Raw genomic sequence first — 23,158 nt, 5'->3', positions numbered from 1 at the left:
GTTCTTGATTTATTCAAATTATCTTCGCTTAATAAGACCAGCTCCACATGGAAAATGGACTATGTCTCGAGAATGGCAAATTCTCCAAAGTTGACATGTTATTAGAGTATAGGACTGGCTTATTGTCTGGAGAATAGAAACTAGTCATGGACACATGTTTCTACCTTGAGAGGCATCATCAGCACAACACTTATCCAATCTTGACTCTGGTAGCCAAGGGACTTATACAAAAAAGAGTGAACAAATTTGTAGCCTAGGTAATATTCTTATTCATTTTCTTTTATTCGTTTACTTGTTTCAGTCATTTGACTGCAGCCATGCTGGAGCACTGCTTTGAAAGATTCTAGTTGAACGAATCAACCCCAGAATTTCTTTTTTACGCCTAATACTTATTCTATCAGTCTCTTTTGCCAAATCATTAAATTCTGAGGATATAAACACACCAACACTGGTTGTCAGTCAGTCGTGGGGGACAAACATAAACATAAAGACACGCTCACACGCACATACAGTGTGCTTCTTTCAAATCTACTCTCAGTTTTTGGTCGGCCCAAGGTGCCACACAGTAGGACTGAACCCAGAACCATGTGGTTGGGAAGCAAGCTTCTCACCACACAGCCACAAAAATGAGCTAACCAAAATAACTCAGAGTGACCGGAAGCATGTGTTTGAACAGCAGTCTTGAGTTATCTGTAAAAGATGGTAAAAGATGGTATGGCCAAACCAGATTATAAGTCAGCTTGATCAGTAAAGACTTTGGTCAAAAGAAGAACAACCACAACAGTGAGACATACCTGCATGCACGCATACACACAACTGCACACGCATACAGACACACACATGTGTCGGATTACTCAAATGTAATCCTTATTCTTTCACATTATCTCGTAATTTTGAGATTTAAATGATATTAAAGCACCCACTACACTCTCGGAGCAGTTGGCGTTAGGAAGGGCATCCATCTGTAGAAACTCTGCCAGATCAGATTGGAGCCTGGTGCAGCCTTCTGGTTCATCAGTCCTCAGTGAAATCGTCCAACCCATGCTAGCATGGAAAGCGGACGTTAAACGATGATGATGATAATGATGATGATGATGATGACGATGATTGTTTATTTGTAAAATGACATTATAAGGTAGGTGTGAGAGGTCAGATCTGGTCAGTTTGAACATAAAACAGGTAGAATATTTGAGCCTGGTGTGGTCAGTTTAAATGCTAAAAGATTAAACTAGTCATGTGAATGTGTCAATCCATGTGATTGTTGTTGTCTCTACTCCTCCTACATGGGTCAGATTAGTTTGGCCGATGTCCAGTCCGAACAATTGTTAGAAGAAATCAATATCAGCAGGGAAAAAAAAACACAGATGAGTGAAAGTTTGGAGGAATACTTGTAACTGAGTTCCTTTGTGCAGGAATAAGTGAACAGTGGTAAAATTATGCATGGTTTTATATTGCTGTCATGTGGTGGGTGTGAGGATACATTACCGGACTGCAGGACTACTGACCACAGGGTCTGAAGTACAGGTGTTCTGATAGAAAGAGACACCCATTCAGCTGCAAAATCAACTAACAACTACATCAAATAAATAACTTTCAAGGAAAAATCAACAAACAAGGGAACCTCTTTGATTACACATCCTGCTAAAATAGCTGCATGTCCCTCAAATTACCCCTACTTTCTAAAAAGATAAAGGATACATTGCATAATGTAGTCCTATATACACTGAGGTTGACCCGTGGGTAAACAACTGCAAAGCATGTATTCACTTTGCTCTATTATCAGTTCTATTCTCTTGTTGCTATGCTCATCTATTTGTGTTTACTCATTGTCCTGTACCCCAATTCATCTTTTGCCATGGTCACTTGTTACCATGTTCACCTGTTGCTATGTTCACCTGTTGCAATGTTTATTTGTTGCCATGTTCATTTGTTGCTATGTTTATTTGTTGCCATGTTCAACTGTTATCATGTTCTGTTGCCATGTTCAACTGTTGTCATCTTCTCCTGTTGTTTTTGTTCATCTATACTTAGGTATATAAAGGTTATGTGGATGATATCAGGAACACAGACAATTCTTGGATTGAAACAGTTGCTATGAATTTCCACGATGACAATGGAACTAGTGTGGCTAATTTAACACTAACTGCTGGTGAGTATTTTAACAGAGATTCATCATCTCCATCATTATTATCAGCATTACAGTCATTGCAACTATTATCACCATCGTCTTTATCATCAACTTGATCCTTATATACCTCAACATCATCATCACTACAACCATTATCACCATCACCACTAACATACTCAGTGCCATCACCATTACCTTTGAGCCAGTGATGGAGCTTCCATATAGCCTCTTGATCTGCTAGAAATAGCAGCTTAATCTCTCTCTCTCTCTCAGATCACATACCTACTCTGATTTGACCTCTTACCACTTAGATCTATTGGTGTAGATCACAGACTGTCTCTAATCATCTGTAATCTATATTGATGCAGATCATCTGTAATCTTTTAGATTTTTGATCATAGACATTGTAGCTGTGATTATCTTATATTTTTTAAACATAATTTATCTAAGATTACATTATCTAGTCTGTTCTTTCTGAAGTCTGTTGGGTACTTTTTCTAGTTGGTCAAGCAATCATGCAGAAGTTCTCCTCATGGGTGTGTGGTGGTGGTGTTGGTGGGTGAGAATGATACTGCTTAACAAAAGAGAATTTGAGTAGTATGAGCCAGATATCTCTCAAACCTCTCCCTAAGTAGAAACATCCAGACATTTCTCAAACCTTACTTTGCTATCTTAAGAAAACACAGATGCATTAATTAATGTAACCCAAAATACCTTATGTTTGGAGCGAAAAAGAAAGATGATCATAACAGGAATGCTTCAGATCACACATGTACTGGCACTAAATAACAAGAATAACCACAATTAGTGTATTGAAGGCTGATCTCAAGACACTGAGCATTATGGAGGGGAGATGACCAAGGACCAGTACTCGAGAAGACCCATATACTACAGAAGAATTGATACTGGCACTGGTGCTACATAAAAAGCACATGTGTTGGTGCCACCTTAAAAGCACCCAGCACACTCTATGGAGTGGTCATTGTTAAAAAGGGCATCCAGCCATAGAAACCCTGCCAGAACAAACAGTGGAACCTGATGTGGCCTCTGGCCTCATTAGTTTCGGTCAAACCGTCCAACCCATACCAGCATGGAAAACTGACATTAAATGATGATGGTGGTAGTGGTGGTGGTGGTGGTGGTGATGATGATGATGATGGTGGTGGTGGTGATGGTGATGATGATGATGACGATGAATTACTTTCATTTTATTAATTAATGTTTCTTATTGTTTCAGGGGATGATGCTGTCAGTGTGAAATGGCTTGATATAGCACAAAACCTCAAACTTTACGCTAACCACAGGGAGTTTATGAAAAAAGTAGCAAATGACTTGAATGGCAGCTGGTGATGAAAACACACATCTTCTTATATATATATATATATATATATATATATATATATATATATATATATGCACGCATATTTCAATCAGAAAAACTCAAAGTAGAGACAGATTTGAACCATCAATTTTGAATGAATAAATTTTTACTCTCATTTGTAATGCTCAAACATGTACATCCAGACACACACACACACACACACACACACACACACACACACACACACACACACACACACACACACACATGCACACACATATACACACAAATGATATGCAACATATATGAGACAAATAAACATCGCATGAGAGCTTAAAACAACATGAGCATCAACAATAATACAAATAAGAAATCTACATTGGAATCAAAGAAAATTATTTTTAAAACTTTTTTCTCTCTCCTTTATTTCTTTATTTGCTGCTGGTTGAAAACAAAAATGAAAAATTTTAGAACTAAAACAAAACAAAACAAAAATAACTAAAATTAATATTTTGGAGTGGAATAGGGTTGGGGACATGTTTAAGAATTTTTTTTTTTTGTACATAAGAACATGTTTGTATATATGTATGTGTGTGTGTATTTATATATATGTATGTATATATATGTGTGTGTGTGTGTGTGTGTGTGCATGCTTCAGAATGGCCCCCACATGTGTGTATGTATGTGTGTGTGTATATATATTATATACATGTATGTATACTTATGTATGTATGTACATGTATGTATATTTATTATTCTTGAACAAGAATAGCGTTGAAAGTGACTTTGAATTCACTGTCATCACAATTCCTGTTAACAAATAATAACTATGTACTCTACAAAAAGTACTGAGTAATCCTTCAGTTTAATATAAAATTGTTTTTATTATAACTTAACATAAAAACGGCATTAGTATGTATATATATTTATGTATGAGTGTGTGTGTGTGTGCATATATAGGGTCCGGCAAAATGATCTGACACATTTTTGGATTAAAAAAAAAAAAAAAAGTAACGAAACAAAAAAAATAATTTATTTTTGAAAGTACATATAATGCCATTTTGTTTCATTTGGTTTTAAAAATTAAATCAGTCAAATGGGAGCCGTCATTGTCCACACACTGTCGAAGGCGTTCATGAAAGTTGTCCATAACTCGGCGGATCATTTCATGAGGAATGGCAGCAATTTCTTGACGAATGGCATCTTTAAGTTGTTCAATAGATCGAGGGCGATTAATGTATACCTTTGACTTGAGGTATCCCCAGAGGTAAAAATCGCAAGGATTTAAATCAGGTGATCGGGCGGGCCAACTGATGTCACCACGCAATGAGATTAAATGACCAGGAAACATCTCCCTCAAAATTCCCATCGCACGTCGAGAAGTGTGGGCTGTTGCCCCATCCTGTTGAAACCAAACATTTTCCGTATCGTGGAGCATATTCAATTTGGGTCTGAGAAAATTCTCTAGCATCTCACAATATCGATCAGAGTTCACAGTCACTGTAACGTTGTCTTCTTCAAAGAAGTATGGACCCCATATACCGAATTCTGATACCGCACACCACACAGTCACCCGAGGAGAATGCAAAGGGCGTTCATGCAACTCACGAGGGTTGTTTTAGGCCCAGTATCTGAAGTTTTGCTTATTCACTGTGGCACACAGATGAAAATGCGCCTCGTCACTGAACAACACAACAGATGCATTGGGGATATTTTGTTGCATTTCCAAACACAATGCTCTGCGAAAACAAAATGGCATTATATGTACCTTTCGAAAATGAAAAAAAACTCTTTTGTAACTTTAATTTATTTGCCTTTTATTAAACCTACAAATGTGTCAGATCATTTTGCCGGACCCTATATATATATATATATATATATATATATATATCACTCTGTAAAGTAGTTGATGTTTGGAAGGGCATCCAGCCATAAAAACCCTGCCAAAACAAGCAGTGAAGTCTGGTGCAGTCTTCTGCCTAATCAGCCCCTACCAAACCGTCCAACCCATGCCAGTTTGGAAAACGGACGTTAAATGAAAGTACCAGTTCAGTACTGAGTTGGTGTAATCGACTTAACTACTCCTGGGTACAAGTATAAAAAACTGTACCCACCCCTCTGCCAAGTCATGTGAAGCCATTGTGGCAGAGTGGGCTAATCGAAACCAGTTTGACCTCAAGCTCAAATTCATGGCCTCCACATCAGACCATGGTTGGTGGAGAAAACATGCTGAGGCCTTTGTCTTGCAGTGGACTGAACATGAGCAATCCATATATATATATATATATATATATATATATATATATAAGGGACATGCCGTCTAGGTAGGCAAGGTAAGCAGTGCCTACCCTGAATGAAACAGATCGATAGCAACATTTTCCTTTTATGGCAAAATATGCTCCTAATTCAATAAAATTATGAAGGTTACTCTGATTACTATGCATAAAATGCAAAATATTTCATTTTTTTTTTTGTAGATTAGGTAGGCATAATTCGTCCCTGCTTTTCAGTCTCAATATTCAAGCTACACATACTAAAGCTGTAGTACACTCACTCATACAACACCGTTTTCTTTACGTGCTATAAAGGCAGAAGTAAATCTGCCTTCAACTCAGTTGCATGCCTGTGTTTCGCCTATTTTTGTGTGTTTTTACTACACGAAAATCACCAACCGCCTACCCTGAGTAGTTACCAACGGCGTGTGCCTGATATATATATATATATATATATATATATACATATATATATATATATATATATATATATATATATATATATATATATATATATACATATAGGCACAAGAGTGGCTGTGTGGTTAGTAGCTTGCTTACTAACCACATGGTTCCGCGTTCAGTCCCACTGTGTGGCACCTAGGGCAAGTGTTTTCTACTATAGCCTTGGGACGACCAAAGCCTTGTGAGTGGATTTAGTAGACGGAAACTGAAATAAGCTTGTCGTATATATATATATATATATGTGTGTGTGTCTGTGTTTGTCTCCTCCTCCCCCCAACATTGCTTGACAACCAACATTGGCTTGTTTACGTCCCCGTAACTTAGCGGTTCAGCAAAAGCGACCAATAGAATAAGTACTAGGCTTACAAAGAATAAGTCCTGGGGTTGATTTGTTCAATTAAAGGCAGTGCTCCAGCATGGCCGCAGTCAAATGGCCGAAACAAATAAAAGAATAAAGAATAAAAAATACACACACACACACACACACATATATACATATATATATATATATATATATATATATATATATATATATGTATATATATATATATGTATATATATATAAGCAATGTTAAATCTCTGAACATTTAAGTGGCAAATATACTTCACTTTATATATATATATATATATATATATATACAATATATATCTCTGTGTGTGTATGTATATATGTATGTGTGTATGTATAAAATATTCCCAGATATTGACATGAAACCATACTTTAGCAGTAATTACAAATACCAAATATATTTGTGTATAATATTTGGTATCAGAAGTAATTTCCAAATATTGTGGTTTCACATTAGTAGCCAGAAATTTGGACACATTGATCCTCAAGGGACTTTCATCTAGTCATGGAATTAAATGAGGTTGTGGTGATGCCTCCTATGAACATCATCTCATCTCATGGTTACAATCCTGTCACTCTCTTCTTACTTCCCTCTACCTCCACAATATAAGCACCCTTCAACCCAACCCTACCAATCCTTGCAGACGTTGCCCTTCCCCTATTCCATGAACCCCTCCTTCTCTCCTTCCTCCTCCCCTCTCCCATATACTCTTACAAATTGGACACCACATCTGCATTATTTATCTTTTTGCAGTTACTGCTGATTTCATTTCTCTCTTTTCATAAATCCTTTTTAGACATGCAGCTCCCTTTACAAGAACTAGCTCTTCCCTGACCCCTTCTAACTCCATCTGCTGGCATAAAGCCCCTCCTTGGGTCTTGTAGGCTTGCAAACTACATGGTGACTCCCAGTAGTGTTAGTAGCATGAGAAAAGCACTCAGTGTACACTGTAAAGTGATTGAGGTAGGGACCATGCCAGAGTAGACACTGGCACGTGATACAGTCCTTCAGCTCATCAGATCCTGTCAAATCATCCAACACGTGCCAGCATAGAACATGGATATTAAACGATGATGATTATGATATCTATATCTATCTATCTCTCTCTCTCTCTCTCTCTCTCTCTCTCTATATATATATATATATATATATATATATATATATATATAGTTAAAAAAAACAATAACAAAGAAACAAAAAAACAACAAAGTGAGGACGTGATATGGATAGTATTATTGGACGCTCAGGAGCCTTTGACTTTTCTGACCAAAAGGGATTTTCACCCTAATATTTATATGATTATCTATAGCTTTGTGTGTGTGCTTCAAGACATGCTATTCCAAAAAAGAATATATATATGTGTGTGTGTGTGTGTGTGTATATATATATAATGTAAATATATGTATGTGTGTATGTATATATGTATGTTTGTGTGTGTATATATGTATGTGTGTGTATATATATGTATGCATGTGTGTGTGTGTATGTATGTATATATAGATATGCACACACACACATACACATACACATATTATTTGGGTTTATACACAGTTATGCATTAATTGACAGATTACTCAATACATTTAAGCAGAGTATCAGTCGCATCCTATTTTTATAAGGAAAAGGTTTAACAGAGACTTTGAAGTTTTGACTCAGGTGCCTTTAACAGACAGAGGCAACTGAGCCAAAACTTTGAAGTCACTGCTGACCTTTTCTTTGTAACAATAATACATACATATATGTGTATATATGCATGTGCATGTGTATATATATGTATGTGTGTGTATGTCTGTATTTATGTATATATATATATGTGTGTGTGTGTGTGTGTGTATATTTTTTCCTGAGATGTATTTGTTTTGTAAGTGATTTGATCTGAGTGTGTGTCTTGAGGTTAAAACAGCAACACTGTGGACAAATCCTTGTAAACATTACACACACACACACACACACACTCACACCATTTTATATGAATGCAGACATGAGTCAGTGGTTGAAAATTTCCCTTCACAGTTATGGGATTCTAAGTTTTGATCCAACTGTGTCCCGTTCTGGACATGTGCCTTTTATCATAACCTGAGGCTGTCCTAAACTTTGTGGATAGATGGAAACTCAATGCATGGTTTGTGTCTATAATTCAAAATTCCCGTTTTATCATATTGTGTTACCATAGTTTATTTCTGCCTGCGAACACATTAAGAATACACATGTCTGCAGAATCCACAGCCGCTTAAATGTGAAGTTAACAAGTTGCTAGTTTAGTCAATCAAATAACTAGAAAACTCACTGTCAAAACTAACAGATCCATATTCATGCTATTATAATGAATCATTTAATTATAATTTGGCTATAGTAAAAATAATCTTTACTACTTCAGGCACAAGGCCTGAAATTTTATGGGAGAAGGCTAGTCAATTACATTGAACCCCAGTGCTCAACTGGTACTTATTTTATTAACACCGAAAGGATGAAAGGCAAAATCGACCTTGGCAGAATTTGAACTCAGAATGTAAAGATGGAAGAAACGCTGCTAACCTTGTTTGGCATATTATAATTCTGCCAGCTCAAATTGATGATGATAATAATAATGATGATGATGATGATGATATCTACTATAGGTGCAAGGCTTGGAATTTTGGGAGAAAGGGCTAGTCAATTACATGAACCTCAGTATCCAACTAAGTACCAGTTGAGCATTGGGGTCAATATAATTGACTGGCCCCTTTCCCACAAAATTTCAGGCCTTGTACCTATAACAAGAAGGATTACTCTTATTATTATTAAGGCAGCAAGCTGGTGGAATCATTAGTGTGTTGGTTAAAATGTTTAGTAACTTTTCTTCCAGCTTTACCCTTTGAGTTCAAATGCCACAGAGATGGACTTTGCTTTTCATCCTTTCAGGGTTGATAAAATAAAATACCAATAATAAAATAATATATATGAACATATATAATAATGATAAAATAATAAATACCAAGCAAAGCATGGAACGGTTTGTCATTTTTTGGGGTCGTTGTAATAGACTTGCTCCCTCCCCTCAAAACTGCTGAACTGTGCCTTTAGTAGAAAGCCTTATTATGACTATTATTTCAAAATGATAAAAAAAATTACAAGCTAGTATTATAGTAGATGTGTGTGTGTTTAAGGGTTTCAGTGATGCTGCTATGATAGAAATGATGTGTGGTTGTTTGTACTGTTATGTTATTTGGGCAGGTATAATGAAATTTTCTTATTAATGAAAATGTTTAAACCAAAAATGAAAACAAGTGGCAGTTTGCTGTTGTCGTAATTGTTGTTGTTGTTATTTTATGTCCTGTTTGCTGAGTTTGTCTTACTCAACCGCTGAAAGGTTGAAAATCAAAAAGTGATGGATGGATTGGCAGAATCGCTAGAGCACCAAACCTTCACGTTCTGGGTTCAAAATCCACTGAGGTTAATTTTGCCTTTCATCACTCCAAGTTTGATAAACTAAAGAACCAGTCAAGCACCAGGGTTGATTTCATTAACTAGCTTCCTCTCTTCAAAATTTCAGGTTTTCTATCTAAATTGGTTTCAAATTTTGGCACAAGACCAGCAATTTTGTGTGTGGTGGTGTTTAAGTCAATTACATTGACTCCAATTTTCAACTGGTACTTATTTTATTGAACCCCGAAAGGATGAAAGCAAAGTCGACCTGAAGGCATTTGAATTCAGAAAGCAAAGACAGACAAAATGCTGCTAAGCATTTTGTTTGGCATGGTAATAATTCTGCTAGCTTGCTGCTATATTTTTCTATCTAAATTAGAAACAATTATTATTATTGTGTGAGTGAGCAGCGGATGCTATCTAAGTGATGCTGGGGTACAAATATATGAAGCCCAATATACCCATATGACCTTGCAGGTAAGGCACTGTTAGAATTTTCTTCAGATAAAGTAGCTCATTCCATTCAAAAGGTCCCTGGATAAGGGTTGTTTGACGATGACGAGCAAAACACCCATGTTTCCAGAGATGAAGTATTCAAACCCCACAGAATTCCTCTCAACACATGGCTATGATGCTCCCCCCCCCATTACTTCTGCTCATGATCAGGAGCCACTAAGGGACATGCTCAACTGGTTAATATCAAACAACTGACAAGCAAATCTGTGGAATTGAGCAGAATATTTGCTGTAACCCATCCTTTATACCAAGACAAAATATGTACATGTTAACACTTCCAATCAGAAGCCATGAAAGCCACTGTCTTCTACTGCATTGTAATGGTTGTTATTATTATTAAGGTGGTTAGCTGACAGAATCATTAGCATGCTGGGCAAAATGCTTAATGGCATTTTGTCCAGCTTTACATTTTTACATATATTCTGCCGAGGTTGACTTTACCTTTCATCATTTTGGAGTCGATAAAATAAGTACCAGTTGAGCACTGGGATTGATGTAATCAACTTATCCCCTCCCCAAACTTGCAGGCCTTGTGCCAAAAATTGAAACCATCAGTATTATTATTATTATTATTATTATTATCATCATTCATGACCCTTTTACTCTGACATGTTATACCAACACTATACCAAAAGAGCAAGTCATATCCAATGGCCGAAGGTCCTTTGGTTCATTCCTTCTCCTTCACCTTTCTAACACCTTCCTTAGAATCCTTGCTGTTCCTAACAAGGTTGTTTTCTGCAACAGTCTTGTCCTGATGGTATTTCCTAGCATCTCTAGCCATATATCCAATCTTTTACTAACTGCTCCCAGTGTGCCAACCACAATTGATGCCACTTTTAAGTGCCTGATTCTCCCTAGTTTCCTAATTTCCTTCCTGATATTTCTCAATTTTCTCACTTTCCTTCTCATTCACCCTGTGTCCCATGGTGAAGCAGTATCCACAATAATTGCTTTGTTGTTCTTCATCTTTTCAGCGACAACAATGTCAGGTTTTCTACCCACAATAAGACGGTCACACTGGATGGTCATATCTCACAAGATCTTATATTGTTCATTTTCAGCAACCCTTTCCAGTTGGTGCTCATACCATTTCTCACTTCTGCTCGTGTCATACTTATGACAAAGCTTCCAGTGAACCAATCTGGTAATGTTGTCGTGCCTTCTCTTGTACTCTTTCTGTGCAAGCATCTTACATTCCCTGATAATGTGGTTTGTTGTTTCACCTTTTTCACCACACAACTTACAAAGTGGGAAAATCACTGACTTGTCAATATTGAACTTGACATAGTTCATCCTCAGTGCCTGTTCTTGGACTGCATAGACAAGGGCTTCAGTTTTGACTTTCAAGTTGCTTTTCCTAGTCCATTCCCAGATCCTATCTACGTCAACTGTTTCAGGCAAAATTTGACCATACATTTTTTCCCTCTCTGTCTATTCAAGGTATGATTCCTTTTGTTTTGTTTAAATTCTCCCTTTTCCTTTGTTTCATTACTGCTTAGGACTTTTATCTTTCTTACTCCTGCCATCAATCTCTCTTTTGAATTCTTTAAATATCCTGCCAAATTATTTTCCTCAGACTATCACAGCTAATGAAACCTCTTCCTCCTTTCTGTTACAATAAAGACACTCTGTCAATGTTACTTTGGAGGTGTAGGGCCCCTTATAATTTCATCATTTTCCTGATCTTCTATCAAGCTCCTTAAGTTCATCACTTCTCCACTCTATCACACCAGCACTCTACCTTAGAGCTTCAATGGCCCATGTGTTGACAGCCAGTATCTTATTCCTACCACTTAACTTTGTCTTTAACACCAATTTCAGTTCCTATTTATATTCCTTTGATAACAGCTCTTTCACTTTCTTCTCTTTCATTCAGTCTGTTTCTAGGATGCCTAATTACTTATACCTGTCGTCATCAATTTACTCCATAATTTACCCATCTGGTAATATAATTCCTTCTGTCTTATCAATTCTACCTGACTTCAGTGGTATCACCCCACACTTTTTTTATGCCCCCTTATTATTATGATCCTTTCGGGGTCAATGAAATAAGTACCAGTGAAACACTGGGGTTGATGTAATCGACTAGTCCCCTCCCGCCAAATTTCAGGTCTTGTGCCTATAGCAGAAAGGATCATTATTATTATTATTATTATTATTGTTAATTATTATTATGGTGACAAGCTGGCAGAGTAATTAGCATGCTGGGCAAAATGCTTAGCAGTATTTCACCCATCGCTATATTCTGAGTTCAAATTCCACCAAGGTTGACTTTGGCTTTCATCCTTTCAGGGCCAATAAGTTAAGTACCAGTTGAGTTCTGTGGTCAATGTAATCAACTAGTCTGTTCTCCCAAAACTTCAGGCCTTGTGCCTTCAAGAGAAAGGATTATCATTATTTTTATTATTATTATTATTATTATTATTATTATTAAAGCAGCAAGCTGGCAGAGTCGTTAGCACGCCAGGTGAAATGCTTAGTGGCTTTTTGTCTGTCTTCACATTCTGAGTTCAAATTCTGCCAAGGTTGGCTTTGTCTTTCATCCTTTCAGGGTCAATAAAATTAGTACCAGTTATACACTGAGATTGATGTAATCAGCTTACCTACTCCCTTGAAATTTCAGGCCTTATGCTTATAATAGAAAGAATTATTATTATTATCATTGATAAGGCAGAGAGCTGGCAGAATCATTAGCGCGCTGGACAAAATGCTTAGTGGTATTTTGCCGTCACTATGCTCTGAGTTCAAATTCCGCCGAGGTTGACTTTGCCTTTCATCCTTTCGGGGGGTTGATAAAATAAGTACCAGTTAAAAACTGGGGTCGATGTAATCGCCTCATCTCCTCCCCCAAAATTGCTGCTCTTGTGACAAAACTTGAAACCATTATTGTTATTATATTTATTATTATTATTATTATTATTTAGGCAGCAAGCTGACAGAATCATTAGTGCATCAGATGAAATGCTTAGCAACATTTCTTCCTGCTCTTTACATTCTCAGTAGAAATTTCACCAAGATCCACTTTGCCTTTCATCTTTTCAGGCTCAATAAAATATGTACCAGTTGAACACCAGGTTTGATGTCATCAACTACCCTCTTGCTCTCAAAAGTTGCTGGCCTTGTGCCAAAATTTAAAAAGAATTATTATTATTATTATTATTATTATTATTATTATTATTATTTTAACATTATTATTAAAATTGCCATCTCTGTTTCCTGTGTAAAATAAATATCACAATTATTTAATTAAATAATTAAATCTTGTCTTCATTTATATTTGTACTCTCCTATTTGATAATAATGTTCAAGTTTTAGGTATGAAATTTTAATGTGTATGTTTAGTCCCAGGTCATCCTTGATAGAGAAGACCTATGCCCAAGGGCATTCCAGCCTATAACAATATTATCAATGTAAAGGATAAAGATCCCCCTTCAGTCATGAATGACCATGGGATTGCTCCTAAAAAGTTACCCTCCAAGGCACAAGTCCAGGCAAGGTTGTTTATGGAAGGCCAGCAGTCACCCATGCATACCAGTTCCCACTCTCCATGCCAACAATGTTATACAAGAGTAAGGCAAAGACCAATACAGCTAGACACCAGTGATATCGCCACTCTTCTACAGCTGAGTGAACTGGAGCAATATGAAATAAGGTATCTTGCTCAAGAACATAAGACACAAACCAGTCCGGGAATCAAACTCACTACCTTATGATTGTGAGCCTAACACTCTAACTATTGAGCCATGGACCTACAAAGTATATTAAACATTTTTTATAAATCAATACTGTGTTTTACTGTGTGCAAAATTTGTTCCCAGAGTGCTCAATGACGAGAATCCTGGTAAAAAAAACTACTTTACAGAAATGAGCATCAAAACTGTTCCTCGTCTTTCATATAGTCCAGACCTTGCTCTCTTCCACTTTTGCTTGTTCCCCAAGCTGAAGGAGAACTTCAGGGGCAGTTGTTTTGAAGACATTGAGAAGATGAAGGAGGCTATAGAAAGGGTCCTGGACACCTTCACTCTGGTGGACTTCCATGGGTCCTTCATGAAGTGGCTGAAGTACTATTGCAAGGGCATTAAAGTCGGAGGATCCTTTGTATTTTAATGTGTTTTTTTTTATTATATATGTATCATATACATAACGTGTTATATATTCTTTTATTCTCCTACTTATTTCATTCATTTGACTGTGGCCATACAGGAACACCGCCTTAAAGGGTTTTTTAGTCAAAGAAATCGACCCCAGGACTTATTCTTTGTAAGCCTAGCACTTATTCTATCAGTCTCTTTTGCTGAACAGCTAAGTTATGGGGACAACATCGATTATCAAGCAATAGTGGGGGACAAACACAGACACACATATGGGCTTCTTTCAGTTTCTGTCTACCAAATTCATTCACAAGGCTTTAGTCAGCCTGAGGCTGTTGGTGTTCAGAGAGCCCTTTTGTTACTGTATTTATTTTGAGATGCTCCATGTTTCTTTCAATTACTTTAAATATAACAAAGAATTTAGTAAAATAACTCAGTTATCATGAAGCTAGTGTTAAGAACTTAAATTGTGACTAAGGCTTGGTGGAAGATTTTAACTTAGAACTTATGAAAACAAGACATTTGTACTACAGAGCCAGAGCCAGTTTCAGCCTGGTTGGTAACGAAAGAGTTAATTCAACACAATGTGCTTCAATTGGTTGTACACCACAAGGTTTAACAAAACCTACTAAGGCAAAGCAACATGCTCACAGCATTACCTCAATGGTGAGGCTAAGGCATTGGAGCAGTCAAGCTGTTTATTAATTGTTCACAAGGTGTTGCTGCATACATTCAGCCACACACAATTGTGACAACCCTTTAAATTTCAAGAAGGTCTTGCAGATTTTTACTCTTCCAGATATTGGGATCATTTGTCATGTAATAATTAAGCTGTGTTCTCTTCCCAAGAACCCAAATTCAGCCATAATTAATTAATTATTACATTTGTCATGTAATAATTAGGTTGTTTTCTCTTCCCAAGAACCCAAATTCAGCCATAATTAATTAATTATTACATTTGTCATGTAATAATTAGGTTGTTTTCTCTTCCCAAGAACCCACATTCAGCCATAATTAATTAATTATTACATTTGTCATGTAATAATTAGGTTGTTTTCTCTTCCCAAGAACCTAAATTCAGCCATAATTAATTATTACATTTGTCATGTAATAATTAGGTTGTTTTCTCTTCCCAAGAACCCAAATTCAGCCATAATTAATTAATTATTACATTTGTCATGTAATAATTAGGTTGTTTTCTCTTCCCAAGAACCCAAATTCAGCCATATTTTGCTCCAGACTGGTTGGTGTATGTCCTGTTGCTCCGATAATGATAGGCATGAAACTGAAGGCACATCTTAGGTACCAGATTTGCAAACTCCTGATCAATGGTCTATGGATGTCCTTTTTCTTCTGTATTTTTCTGAGCATATTGGTGTCCAGAGAGCTGATGTGTGTATAGAATTGGATTCAGTCAAGCGTTTTGCCACATAGAAATCACAATTCGATCATATGCACAACCACGATTTTATCCAACAAACGGCTGTTGTTCACAGGATAGTTTGGTAGTCTGACTAGAAACTTCCATGAGTGAGGCCTACAAATACAGCCAAATTGAGTGCCAAAAATTCAGTGTCTTGAGCTGAGTTTAGTGTACACTCTCCTAATAGCTGTTTTTACAGCTGTATATTCAACCAGGAATGATTGAAGAAACACACCACGATGCCTGAATATGTAAAAATTTGCTCAAATGTTGAGTTTCGAACAAAGATTTTCTGTGTGTGTCATGTTATTTCATTTGAATGTTTCCATTTATTGTATAGTATGAACACCTTCCCTATCAATGTGACAAATTATTTTCTAATATGTAAAGAAGCCTTCCTTTGTTACAAATGTGTTTGGTTGGAATATAGTTAAACAGCAGACAGATAGGTAAATAATGAGTCAGACAGACAAATATCTTGTGAATAAACTGCCATACTTTTAAATGATAAAGTTTATTGAAATATTGATAAAATATATACAGAATTCTGACTATGCATTAAGTTATAGTGTGATATTAGATCTACGAGGTACTTATTGACAACTTCAAACTGATCGGTTTCACTTTCTTTGCAGCTCATCAAATCCCGCTCACCCATCATTGTGATCCTTATTCCAAGCTGTTGATGAGCACTCCACTTCACTTCACCTTGCATGAAGCCAAATCCCACTGTGACTAGATACATTTACTCTGTACATCTTCTTTACTCATTCACAACGCTCGTCGTACTTATACTTTGGTAATAACATTAACATTGTATGTCTTCGAGTCGCCTCCCTTGATAATGCTAAATTAAAATATTTCAAATTAATCAACCAAAACGCAGAAAAGAAAACAAGACACAAATAAAAGAAAAAATAATTCTGCGACAGCCAGACTAAACCAATCGATTTACAATGCGCAGACTTACTCAGTGGTTGCTAATAGCAACCAGCAACCAACTTTATCCAATTAGTTACGTCATCTCTCAAACCACCCACTCTCTACGTTTCCGTCTATTTTCCTCCCACTTCTTTTTCCTCCCTTTCTTTCTCTTTCGACTCTTCCTTACTTAACCTGTCTCCCACTCACAATGCTTCTAATTATCTATCTCTCTACTAGTGCTACTCACTCTTACCATCGCATCCTTTCACCCCCTCTCCGCTTGTTTTGCTTCACCTCTTCTTTCTTTTTCATCCTTCTTACAGTAGTAAATTCACAAATTTTCTCTCTGTCTTTTTCTCAATTTATTTCTCGCATTCTGTCCTAATTTCTCTCTCTTTCTCTCAGACCTCTTCTTTCCTTTTCTCCATCTTAGCTTTTGTCATTCGTTCTTTTAATTTCTTCAATTTTGTCAGACACTATTCCTCCTTCCTTTTCTTCTTTCTTTCTCCTGTTCTTTCTTCCTCTCTGTTTTGTTTTCCCTATCTTGATACGCTATTATCCTCTTCATCCACCTAGCCTTCTTCCTTCTGTCTTCCCCTATCCATTTCTTTGTCTCTTTCTCTCTATCTTAGACCTGAAAATAAATCACCCTCTTTCCTCGATCTCAATTCTATTATCTCTCTCTCTTTTTTCATTCATTCTAGTTTCATTTTCGACAATCCTCCTACTCAAGCCTATTTTTAGTCTTTTTAATTCTCTCCCCCTCGCTTTATGCTTTCTGTTTTTTCTATCAGGTAATATTTCTCCTCCTAACGCTTCTTTCTCACCACCCACATTCTTTCCCGCCTCCCTCGGCGGTTGTACTTCCACCCTCTGATCTATCCTTCTCCTTCTCTTTTTCCCTTCTCCCACCTACGCTTATACTAACAGTGTTTCCTGCTGTCGCAACTCTTTGTCATTCTTCTCTCTTTCACTTTCCTCTTCCCTCCGCTGTTACACATTAACTATCCCTCCCCTCCTCTACCTACTACTAGTCTTTGTTATTTCTTTCTCTTCTTTTCTCCTTTCACTCCAATACTCACTCTCTCTCTTTCGCCCAAAACACACTGTATTCCTATCTCCCTTTTTTCTTCCGCCCACAATATTGACGTCGTTTCTTACCACTACTACTACTACTACTACTACTACTACTACTACTACTACTTTCTCATCCCCTCTCTCACTCTAAAATGCTCACAAACCCGCACTTTCTTGTTCGCTCTCCCTTTCCCTCTCTCTCCTGACCCTCGTTTTCTCCCACTCCCCTGACTCTCCCTCCGCCCACGTTGTGGTCATATCCTACTACTGTTACTCTTCTTCTTCTTTTCTGTCTGTCTCTCCTTTCTTACTCCTTCTCTCTATTTCAACCTTTTCTATCACCTGTCTCTTCCACTCGAACTCCCACTTTCAGTCCCTCCCATTCTCTCCAATTAATCTGACTTCGTCAGGCTTTATTATACATCAATCTGCCTCTCTCATACACCCATTCTATTTATCTTTATCTTTCCATACCTGTCATTCTGTATCTCTCTGTATTTCATTCAAACTCTATTTGTACATCTACCTTTCTATCCACATCTTTTCCACTCTGACTGTGAGTGTGTATGTGTATAATTATATATACCTCATTCAACTTGGTCTTTCTCTGTCTATCTACCTTTCTTCATCTCTATCTCTCTTTTTCTCCATCCCACTAAATACGAACACCATTTGTTGGTGTGTATTTTCTTATTCAGAAAGACAGACGGTTTCTTTCGGCAACTGTCACCGAAGAACCTTACGGAAGGATATCTTAGAATGGAGACAGACAATGGCTAAACCATCAGGTTTATTATAACGATAATAACAAACAACACCATCTTACAACAACTTCCATCCACCGTGGAATCATTTTAAACGGTGTTCCGTGAGAGAATCGAAACTACTTCACATGGAATATTAACTGACAATTACTACAACTGCAAGAAAAGCAGCATCAAAAATTATCTCATCTGCCTCTCTTGTCTGTCGGTCTGTTTGTTTATCTATTTACCTATCTATATATCTGTTCACCTATATATCTATCTTGACTGTCTCTGTCCATCTACCTGGCTGTTTATCCGTCTATCTGTCTGTCTATCCATCTATCTCTCTTTATCTATCTTTCTGTCTGTCCTTTTCATCTGTCTGTCCATCTATCTCTCTGACTCTATCTGTCTTTCTGTCTGTCCTATTCATCTGTCTGTCTGTCTAGCTTGTTAGCTATCAGCCAGTCTATCTATCTGTCTATCTATCTATCTATCTATCTATCTATCTATCTATCTATCTATCTATATATATATATATATATATATATATATATATATATATATATATAAGTACGTACATATATGTATGTCTGTGTGTAAGCACGCGCGCACGCACATGCATTCATCATTTTCCATATCTTGTCTTTCTGTCTACCTCAGCAGCAGCAGTAATAACAACAGTAACCTGTCTAACACATCAATGGTGCATTAATGTTCCAGAGATCAAACACATGACACATCTGTAATAATAGCAATAACAACTTCAACGTAAATATAACAACATAAATGTAATGTCAGTATAAATATATAAATATAGCACCGTCGACAACAATGACAACAAGTGTTTATGTCTCTGTGAAATATATAAAAAGCGAGGCGAGAGAACATCCCCCGCCCCAATGACTGCTGAAGGTAAGGATTGAACTTGTAACAAATCTACGTAAATGTAACAACAAAAACCGTGTGTAGTACGTCTCAGTGATGTGTTTGTAATGTATAAGTGTATGTGTGTGAGAGAGAGAGAGAAAGAGAGCGAGAGAGCTATGTAATATGCGTGGTATGTAAGTAATATATATGTATGTATATCTTCGTGTGTTAAGAATATTTAAAGTTCTGACGACGTGTATAAATCTAGTATAAGGTAGTGATAAAAAAAGATGATGTTATATCTTCTCACTAGCGACTACCATAACTAATATCACCACCATAACCTACACTCTTACCTTCCGCCACCTGTTCTAATTCGTTACATTTCTGTCCTCTGTGCTATCTCCTTGTCCTCCAACCGTGAACACCTTTTGTTCAGCCACCACACTGAACCTCTACTAAGACCATCATCACTTTTACTCCTCAATTATCTCCACATCCTCCACCTACGAACACGACTCCCCCCCCTCTTCTTTACGTTGACATCAAGACCAACACCACCGTTGACACCACTGTCAACACAACACTGCCTCTCTTCTCACCTAATGACAGAGTCTCTACATGTTTACACACCGAGTCCACTTTACCCGACTGTGACCACCACCAGAGATTGTGTGGACAAGTGAAAGTGTGCAATATATCCAGTATCACATTGCACTCATATGATTCGAGTGTGTCATACGGTCCTCAGTAGGGTGGAGAGATGGTATTACTAGGAAGACAAGACTGGCGGGGTGGGTTGTGACACGGGACTCTTGGATCAGAACGACCTGAGGTTATACAACAACAACAGCTATCAACTCACCTTCATCGACGCACTATCAATACATCACCATCACAGCCAATATAACCATCACCAACAACATTGATGCAGTGTCATCATCAACAAGACTATCATTTTCATCAACAGCACACCATTACAAACACACCATCACCATCAACATCAACAACACACCCCCATCACTAACAACTTCCCATGCAGTCTTGAAAAAAAAAGACAACTGTAGGGCAAGCTATGCATTTGATCCAACCTGGACTTTGCTAGTCAAGGGCTCCAGATCCCTTCATAACAAACCACCATAAACACACACATACAAAAAACAAGAATACAAAACAGTACACTCTGTATCATAACAGGTTCAACACAGACAGCACTCTGCAATGCAATGAAACAAAACTATTGGTTTCAAATTTTGGCACAAGACCAGCAATTTCAGAGAAAGGGATAAGTTGATTTCATCGATCCCAGTGTTCAACGGGAACTCATTTTATTAACCCCGAAAGGATGAAGGGCAAAGTCGACCTCAGCGGAATTTGAACTCAGAGCATAAAGATGGGATGACTTGTTGCTAAGCATTTTGCCCAGCGTGCTGATGTTTCTGCCTGCTTTCCACCTTCAATGAAACAAAAATATCAAAGCTGAAAGACCATTTTAATATAAGAGGAGGTCACAATTTGTTGCCATTGCCAGGTGTAAGTCCCACAGTCAGTATCACTATATGGAAAAAAAAAAAACACTTCTGGATACTCCTACACATACCATGCCCATCACTAAGGGAGTGCACTGGATAGCACTGCTCCTCACTATTTAACAGTGCCCACTCACATTTACAGTGATACACTTATTTCGAAAACCCCACTTTAGCATTATTACGAATAAGTGCCGACCCAGAATATTCTGAAGCATCCCTAGGCACATCCCCAGACACATACCCAAAACAGTGCTTCAATACTATCCTAAAAAAACCCTATCTCTCTCGTTCATATTGGACATGCACAGTAATAGCTGCAACATCGATAGCCTCACTGGTTCAAGCACCATGCTGGAATGCACACCACCAAGAATAAGGGCAAAACAATAGCAACTGCTACATGCTAAACAATTCCACCCTGTCCACATTTGCTGTGTTCACCGCAAAAATATTCGAGGGTACAAGAATATATTGATTTCAAATTATGGCACAAGAGCAACGAGTTTGGAGGATGGGTTAAGTTGATTACGTCGACCCCAGTGTTCAACTGGTTTATTTTCTTTATCAACCCCGAAAAGGTGAAAGGCAAAGTCAACCTTGGTGGAATTTGAACTCAGAACATAAAGACGAATGAAAAGCTGCTAAGCATTTAGCCTGGTGTGCTAAAGATTCTACCATCTTGCCACCCTATATTGGACAGTTGGTGGCAGCAGTGGCAACGTTAATTCATATCTGGGTCGTTAATCCATAGCAAATGATTGTGAAGGGTGCTGGTGTCTGAGGTGGCTATTCAGGCCAAGGGCAGTGTAGAAGAGCCGGAGAGAGATAGTATAGGGAGTGCCATGTCTCTAGACCAGGGGTTTTCAAACTGTGGTCCGTGGACCACAGGGGGTCCATAGACAGCAAATGCTTTTTATGGGCAATTTGATTTTATATATGTTTTTAAATCGAAATCTTTTAATTGACAATAACCCTATTTGTTAAATACTGTTGAATAAATAAATGTAAAAATATATGTTATTTTAAGCAAATATTTATGTATAAATTTCATAAGCGTTTATAAGGGGGTCCGCAAGTCAAAAAGTTTGAAAACCCCTGCTCTAGACTGTTAGGCTGAACTCAACATGATTTATCACTACTCATCAGTGTATGCAATATTTACAGGAGCACAAAACCGGACTGGACAATGAAGTGTCCACTTATGTCCTGAATGTCACAGTGTATCCTGTCATTCATCACTACTTGCTGGAGCGTGCAGCATCTTTAGGAGTGCAGAAAGAGTGGACAGAGACGAGAGTTCAATACGTCACACTTGACTCCATATGATTTATCACTGCATGCTGGAGTGTGCATTAGTGCAGGAGTAGACCAAGCTGTGAAGATAGTACAGTATATCTAGTCTGTTATACTGTACCTGCTTCTATATGATTCATCACTGCATGTCAGAGTGTGCTGTATCCTCAGCTAGGCAGAGACAAGTCTTACTGAGAAAATGGATCTGTGAGTCACATCATGTCATTCTGTTGACTACTTGTGTGACATGGGACTATACAAACAAGTTGAATGTGCGGCTACACAACAATGACAACTATTAAGACACCATCACTACCAACTCTACACCATTATCACACCACCATCACCATCACCATCACCACCAACAACATTATTTTGACCCCTCTCTACTTTCAGCCCTTCCCCACTCCCAAGCAATATAGAAACTAAATTCCCTAAAGTGTCAGGGTGAGACAAACCCACAAACATACATCTAAAACACTAAGAGCTTGAAGGGATCATTGCACTTGTTAATATTTAACAACTTTTACCAAGATGGTCAGGTTTCTAGGATCTAGAGATTTTTCTTCTTGTTTCAGTCATTTGACTGCAGCCATGCTGGGGCACTGCCTTGAGGGGTTTTCTTCAAACAAATCGACCCCCAGGACATTTTTTTTTAACCTAGTATTTATTATGTCAGTCTCTTTTGTCAAATCACTAAGTTACAGGGATGTAAATACACCAGTACCAGTTGTCAAGCAG

At 37.5% G+C, this 23,158-nt stretch overlaps 2 protein-coding genes across 11 annotated transcripts in view; both read left to right on the top strand.

Moving 5' to 3' along the window:
• The window catches only part of LOC106875169 (ADP-ribose pyrophosphatase), a 111,703-nt gene extending 97,983 nt beyond the window's left edge, over positions 1 to 13,720 (top strand). For all 8 annotated transcript variants that reach the window (XM_014923199.3, XM_089340958.1, XM_089340960.1 and 5 more), the window contains 2 exons: positions 2,032 to 2,149; positions 3,366 to 13,720. In XM_014923199.3, the coding sequence (XP_014778685.1) occupies positions 2,032 to 2,149; positions 3,366 to 3,478 (231 nt within the window). In that variant the 3' untranslated portion in view covers positions 3,479 to 13,720. The remainder of the gene's footprint in view (positions 1 to 2,031; positions 2,150 to 3,365) is intronic.
• A 3,526-nt stretch (positions 13,721 to 17,246) lies between these two features.
• LOC106875175 (uncharacterized) overlaps positions 17,247 to 23,158 on the top strand; it is a 55,844-nt gene continuing 49,932 nt past the window's right edge. Inside the window, exons 1-2 of one of the 3 annotated variants that reach the window (XM_014923207.3) lie at positions 17,247 to 18,948; positions 19,386 to 19,637. In XM_014923207.3, the coding sequence (XP_014778693.1) occupies positions 19,625 to 19,637 (13 nt within the window). In that variant the 5' untranslated portion in view covers positions 17,247 to 18,948; positions 19,386 to 19,624. Of the gene's footprint in view, positions 18,949 to 19,287; positions 19,638 to 23,158 lie in introns of those variants that run through there. The other 2 variants (XM_014923209.3, XM_052976563.2) reach the window with 2 other exon arrangements.

The sequence above is a fragment of the Octopus bimaculoides genome, chromosome 24 (genome assembly GCF_046866305.1).
Source record: "Octopus bimaculoides isolate indiv1 chromosome 24, ASM4686630v1, whole genome shotgun sequence".
Taxonomy (NCBI): domain Eukaryota; kingdom Metazoa; phylum Mollusca; class Cephalopoda; order Octopoda; family Octopodidae; genus Octopus; species Octopus bimaculoides.
Note: the sequence above shows the minus strand (reverse complement) of the source record. Positions and strands in the feature narration are given on the sequence as shown.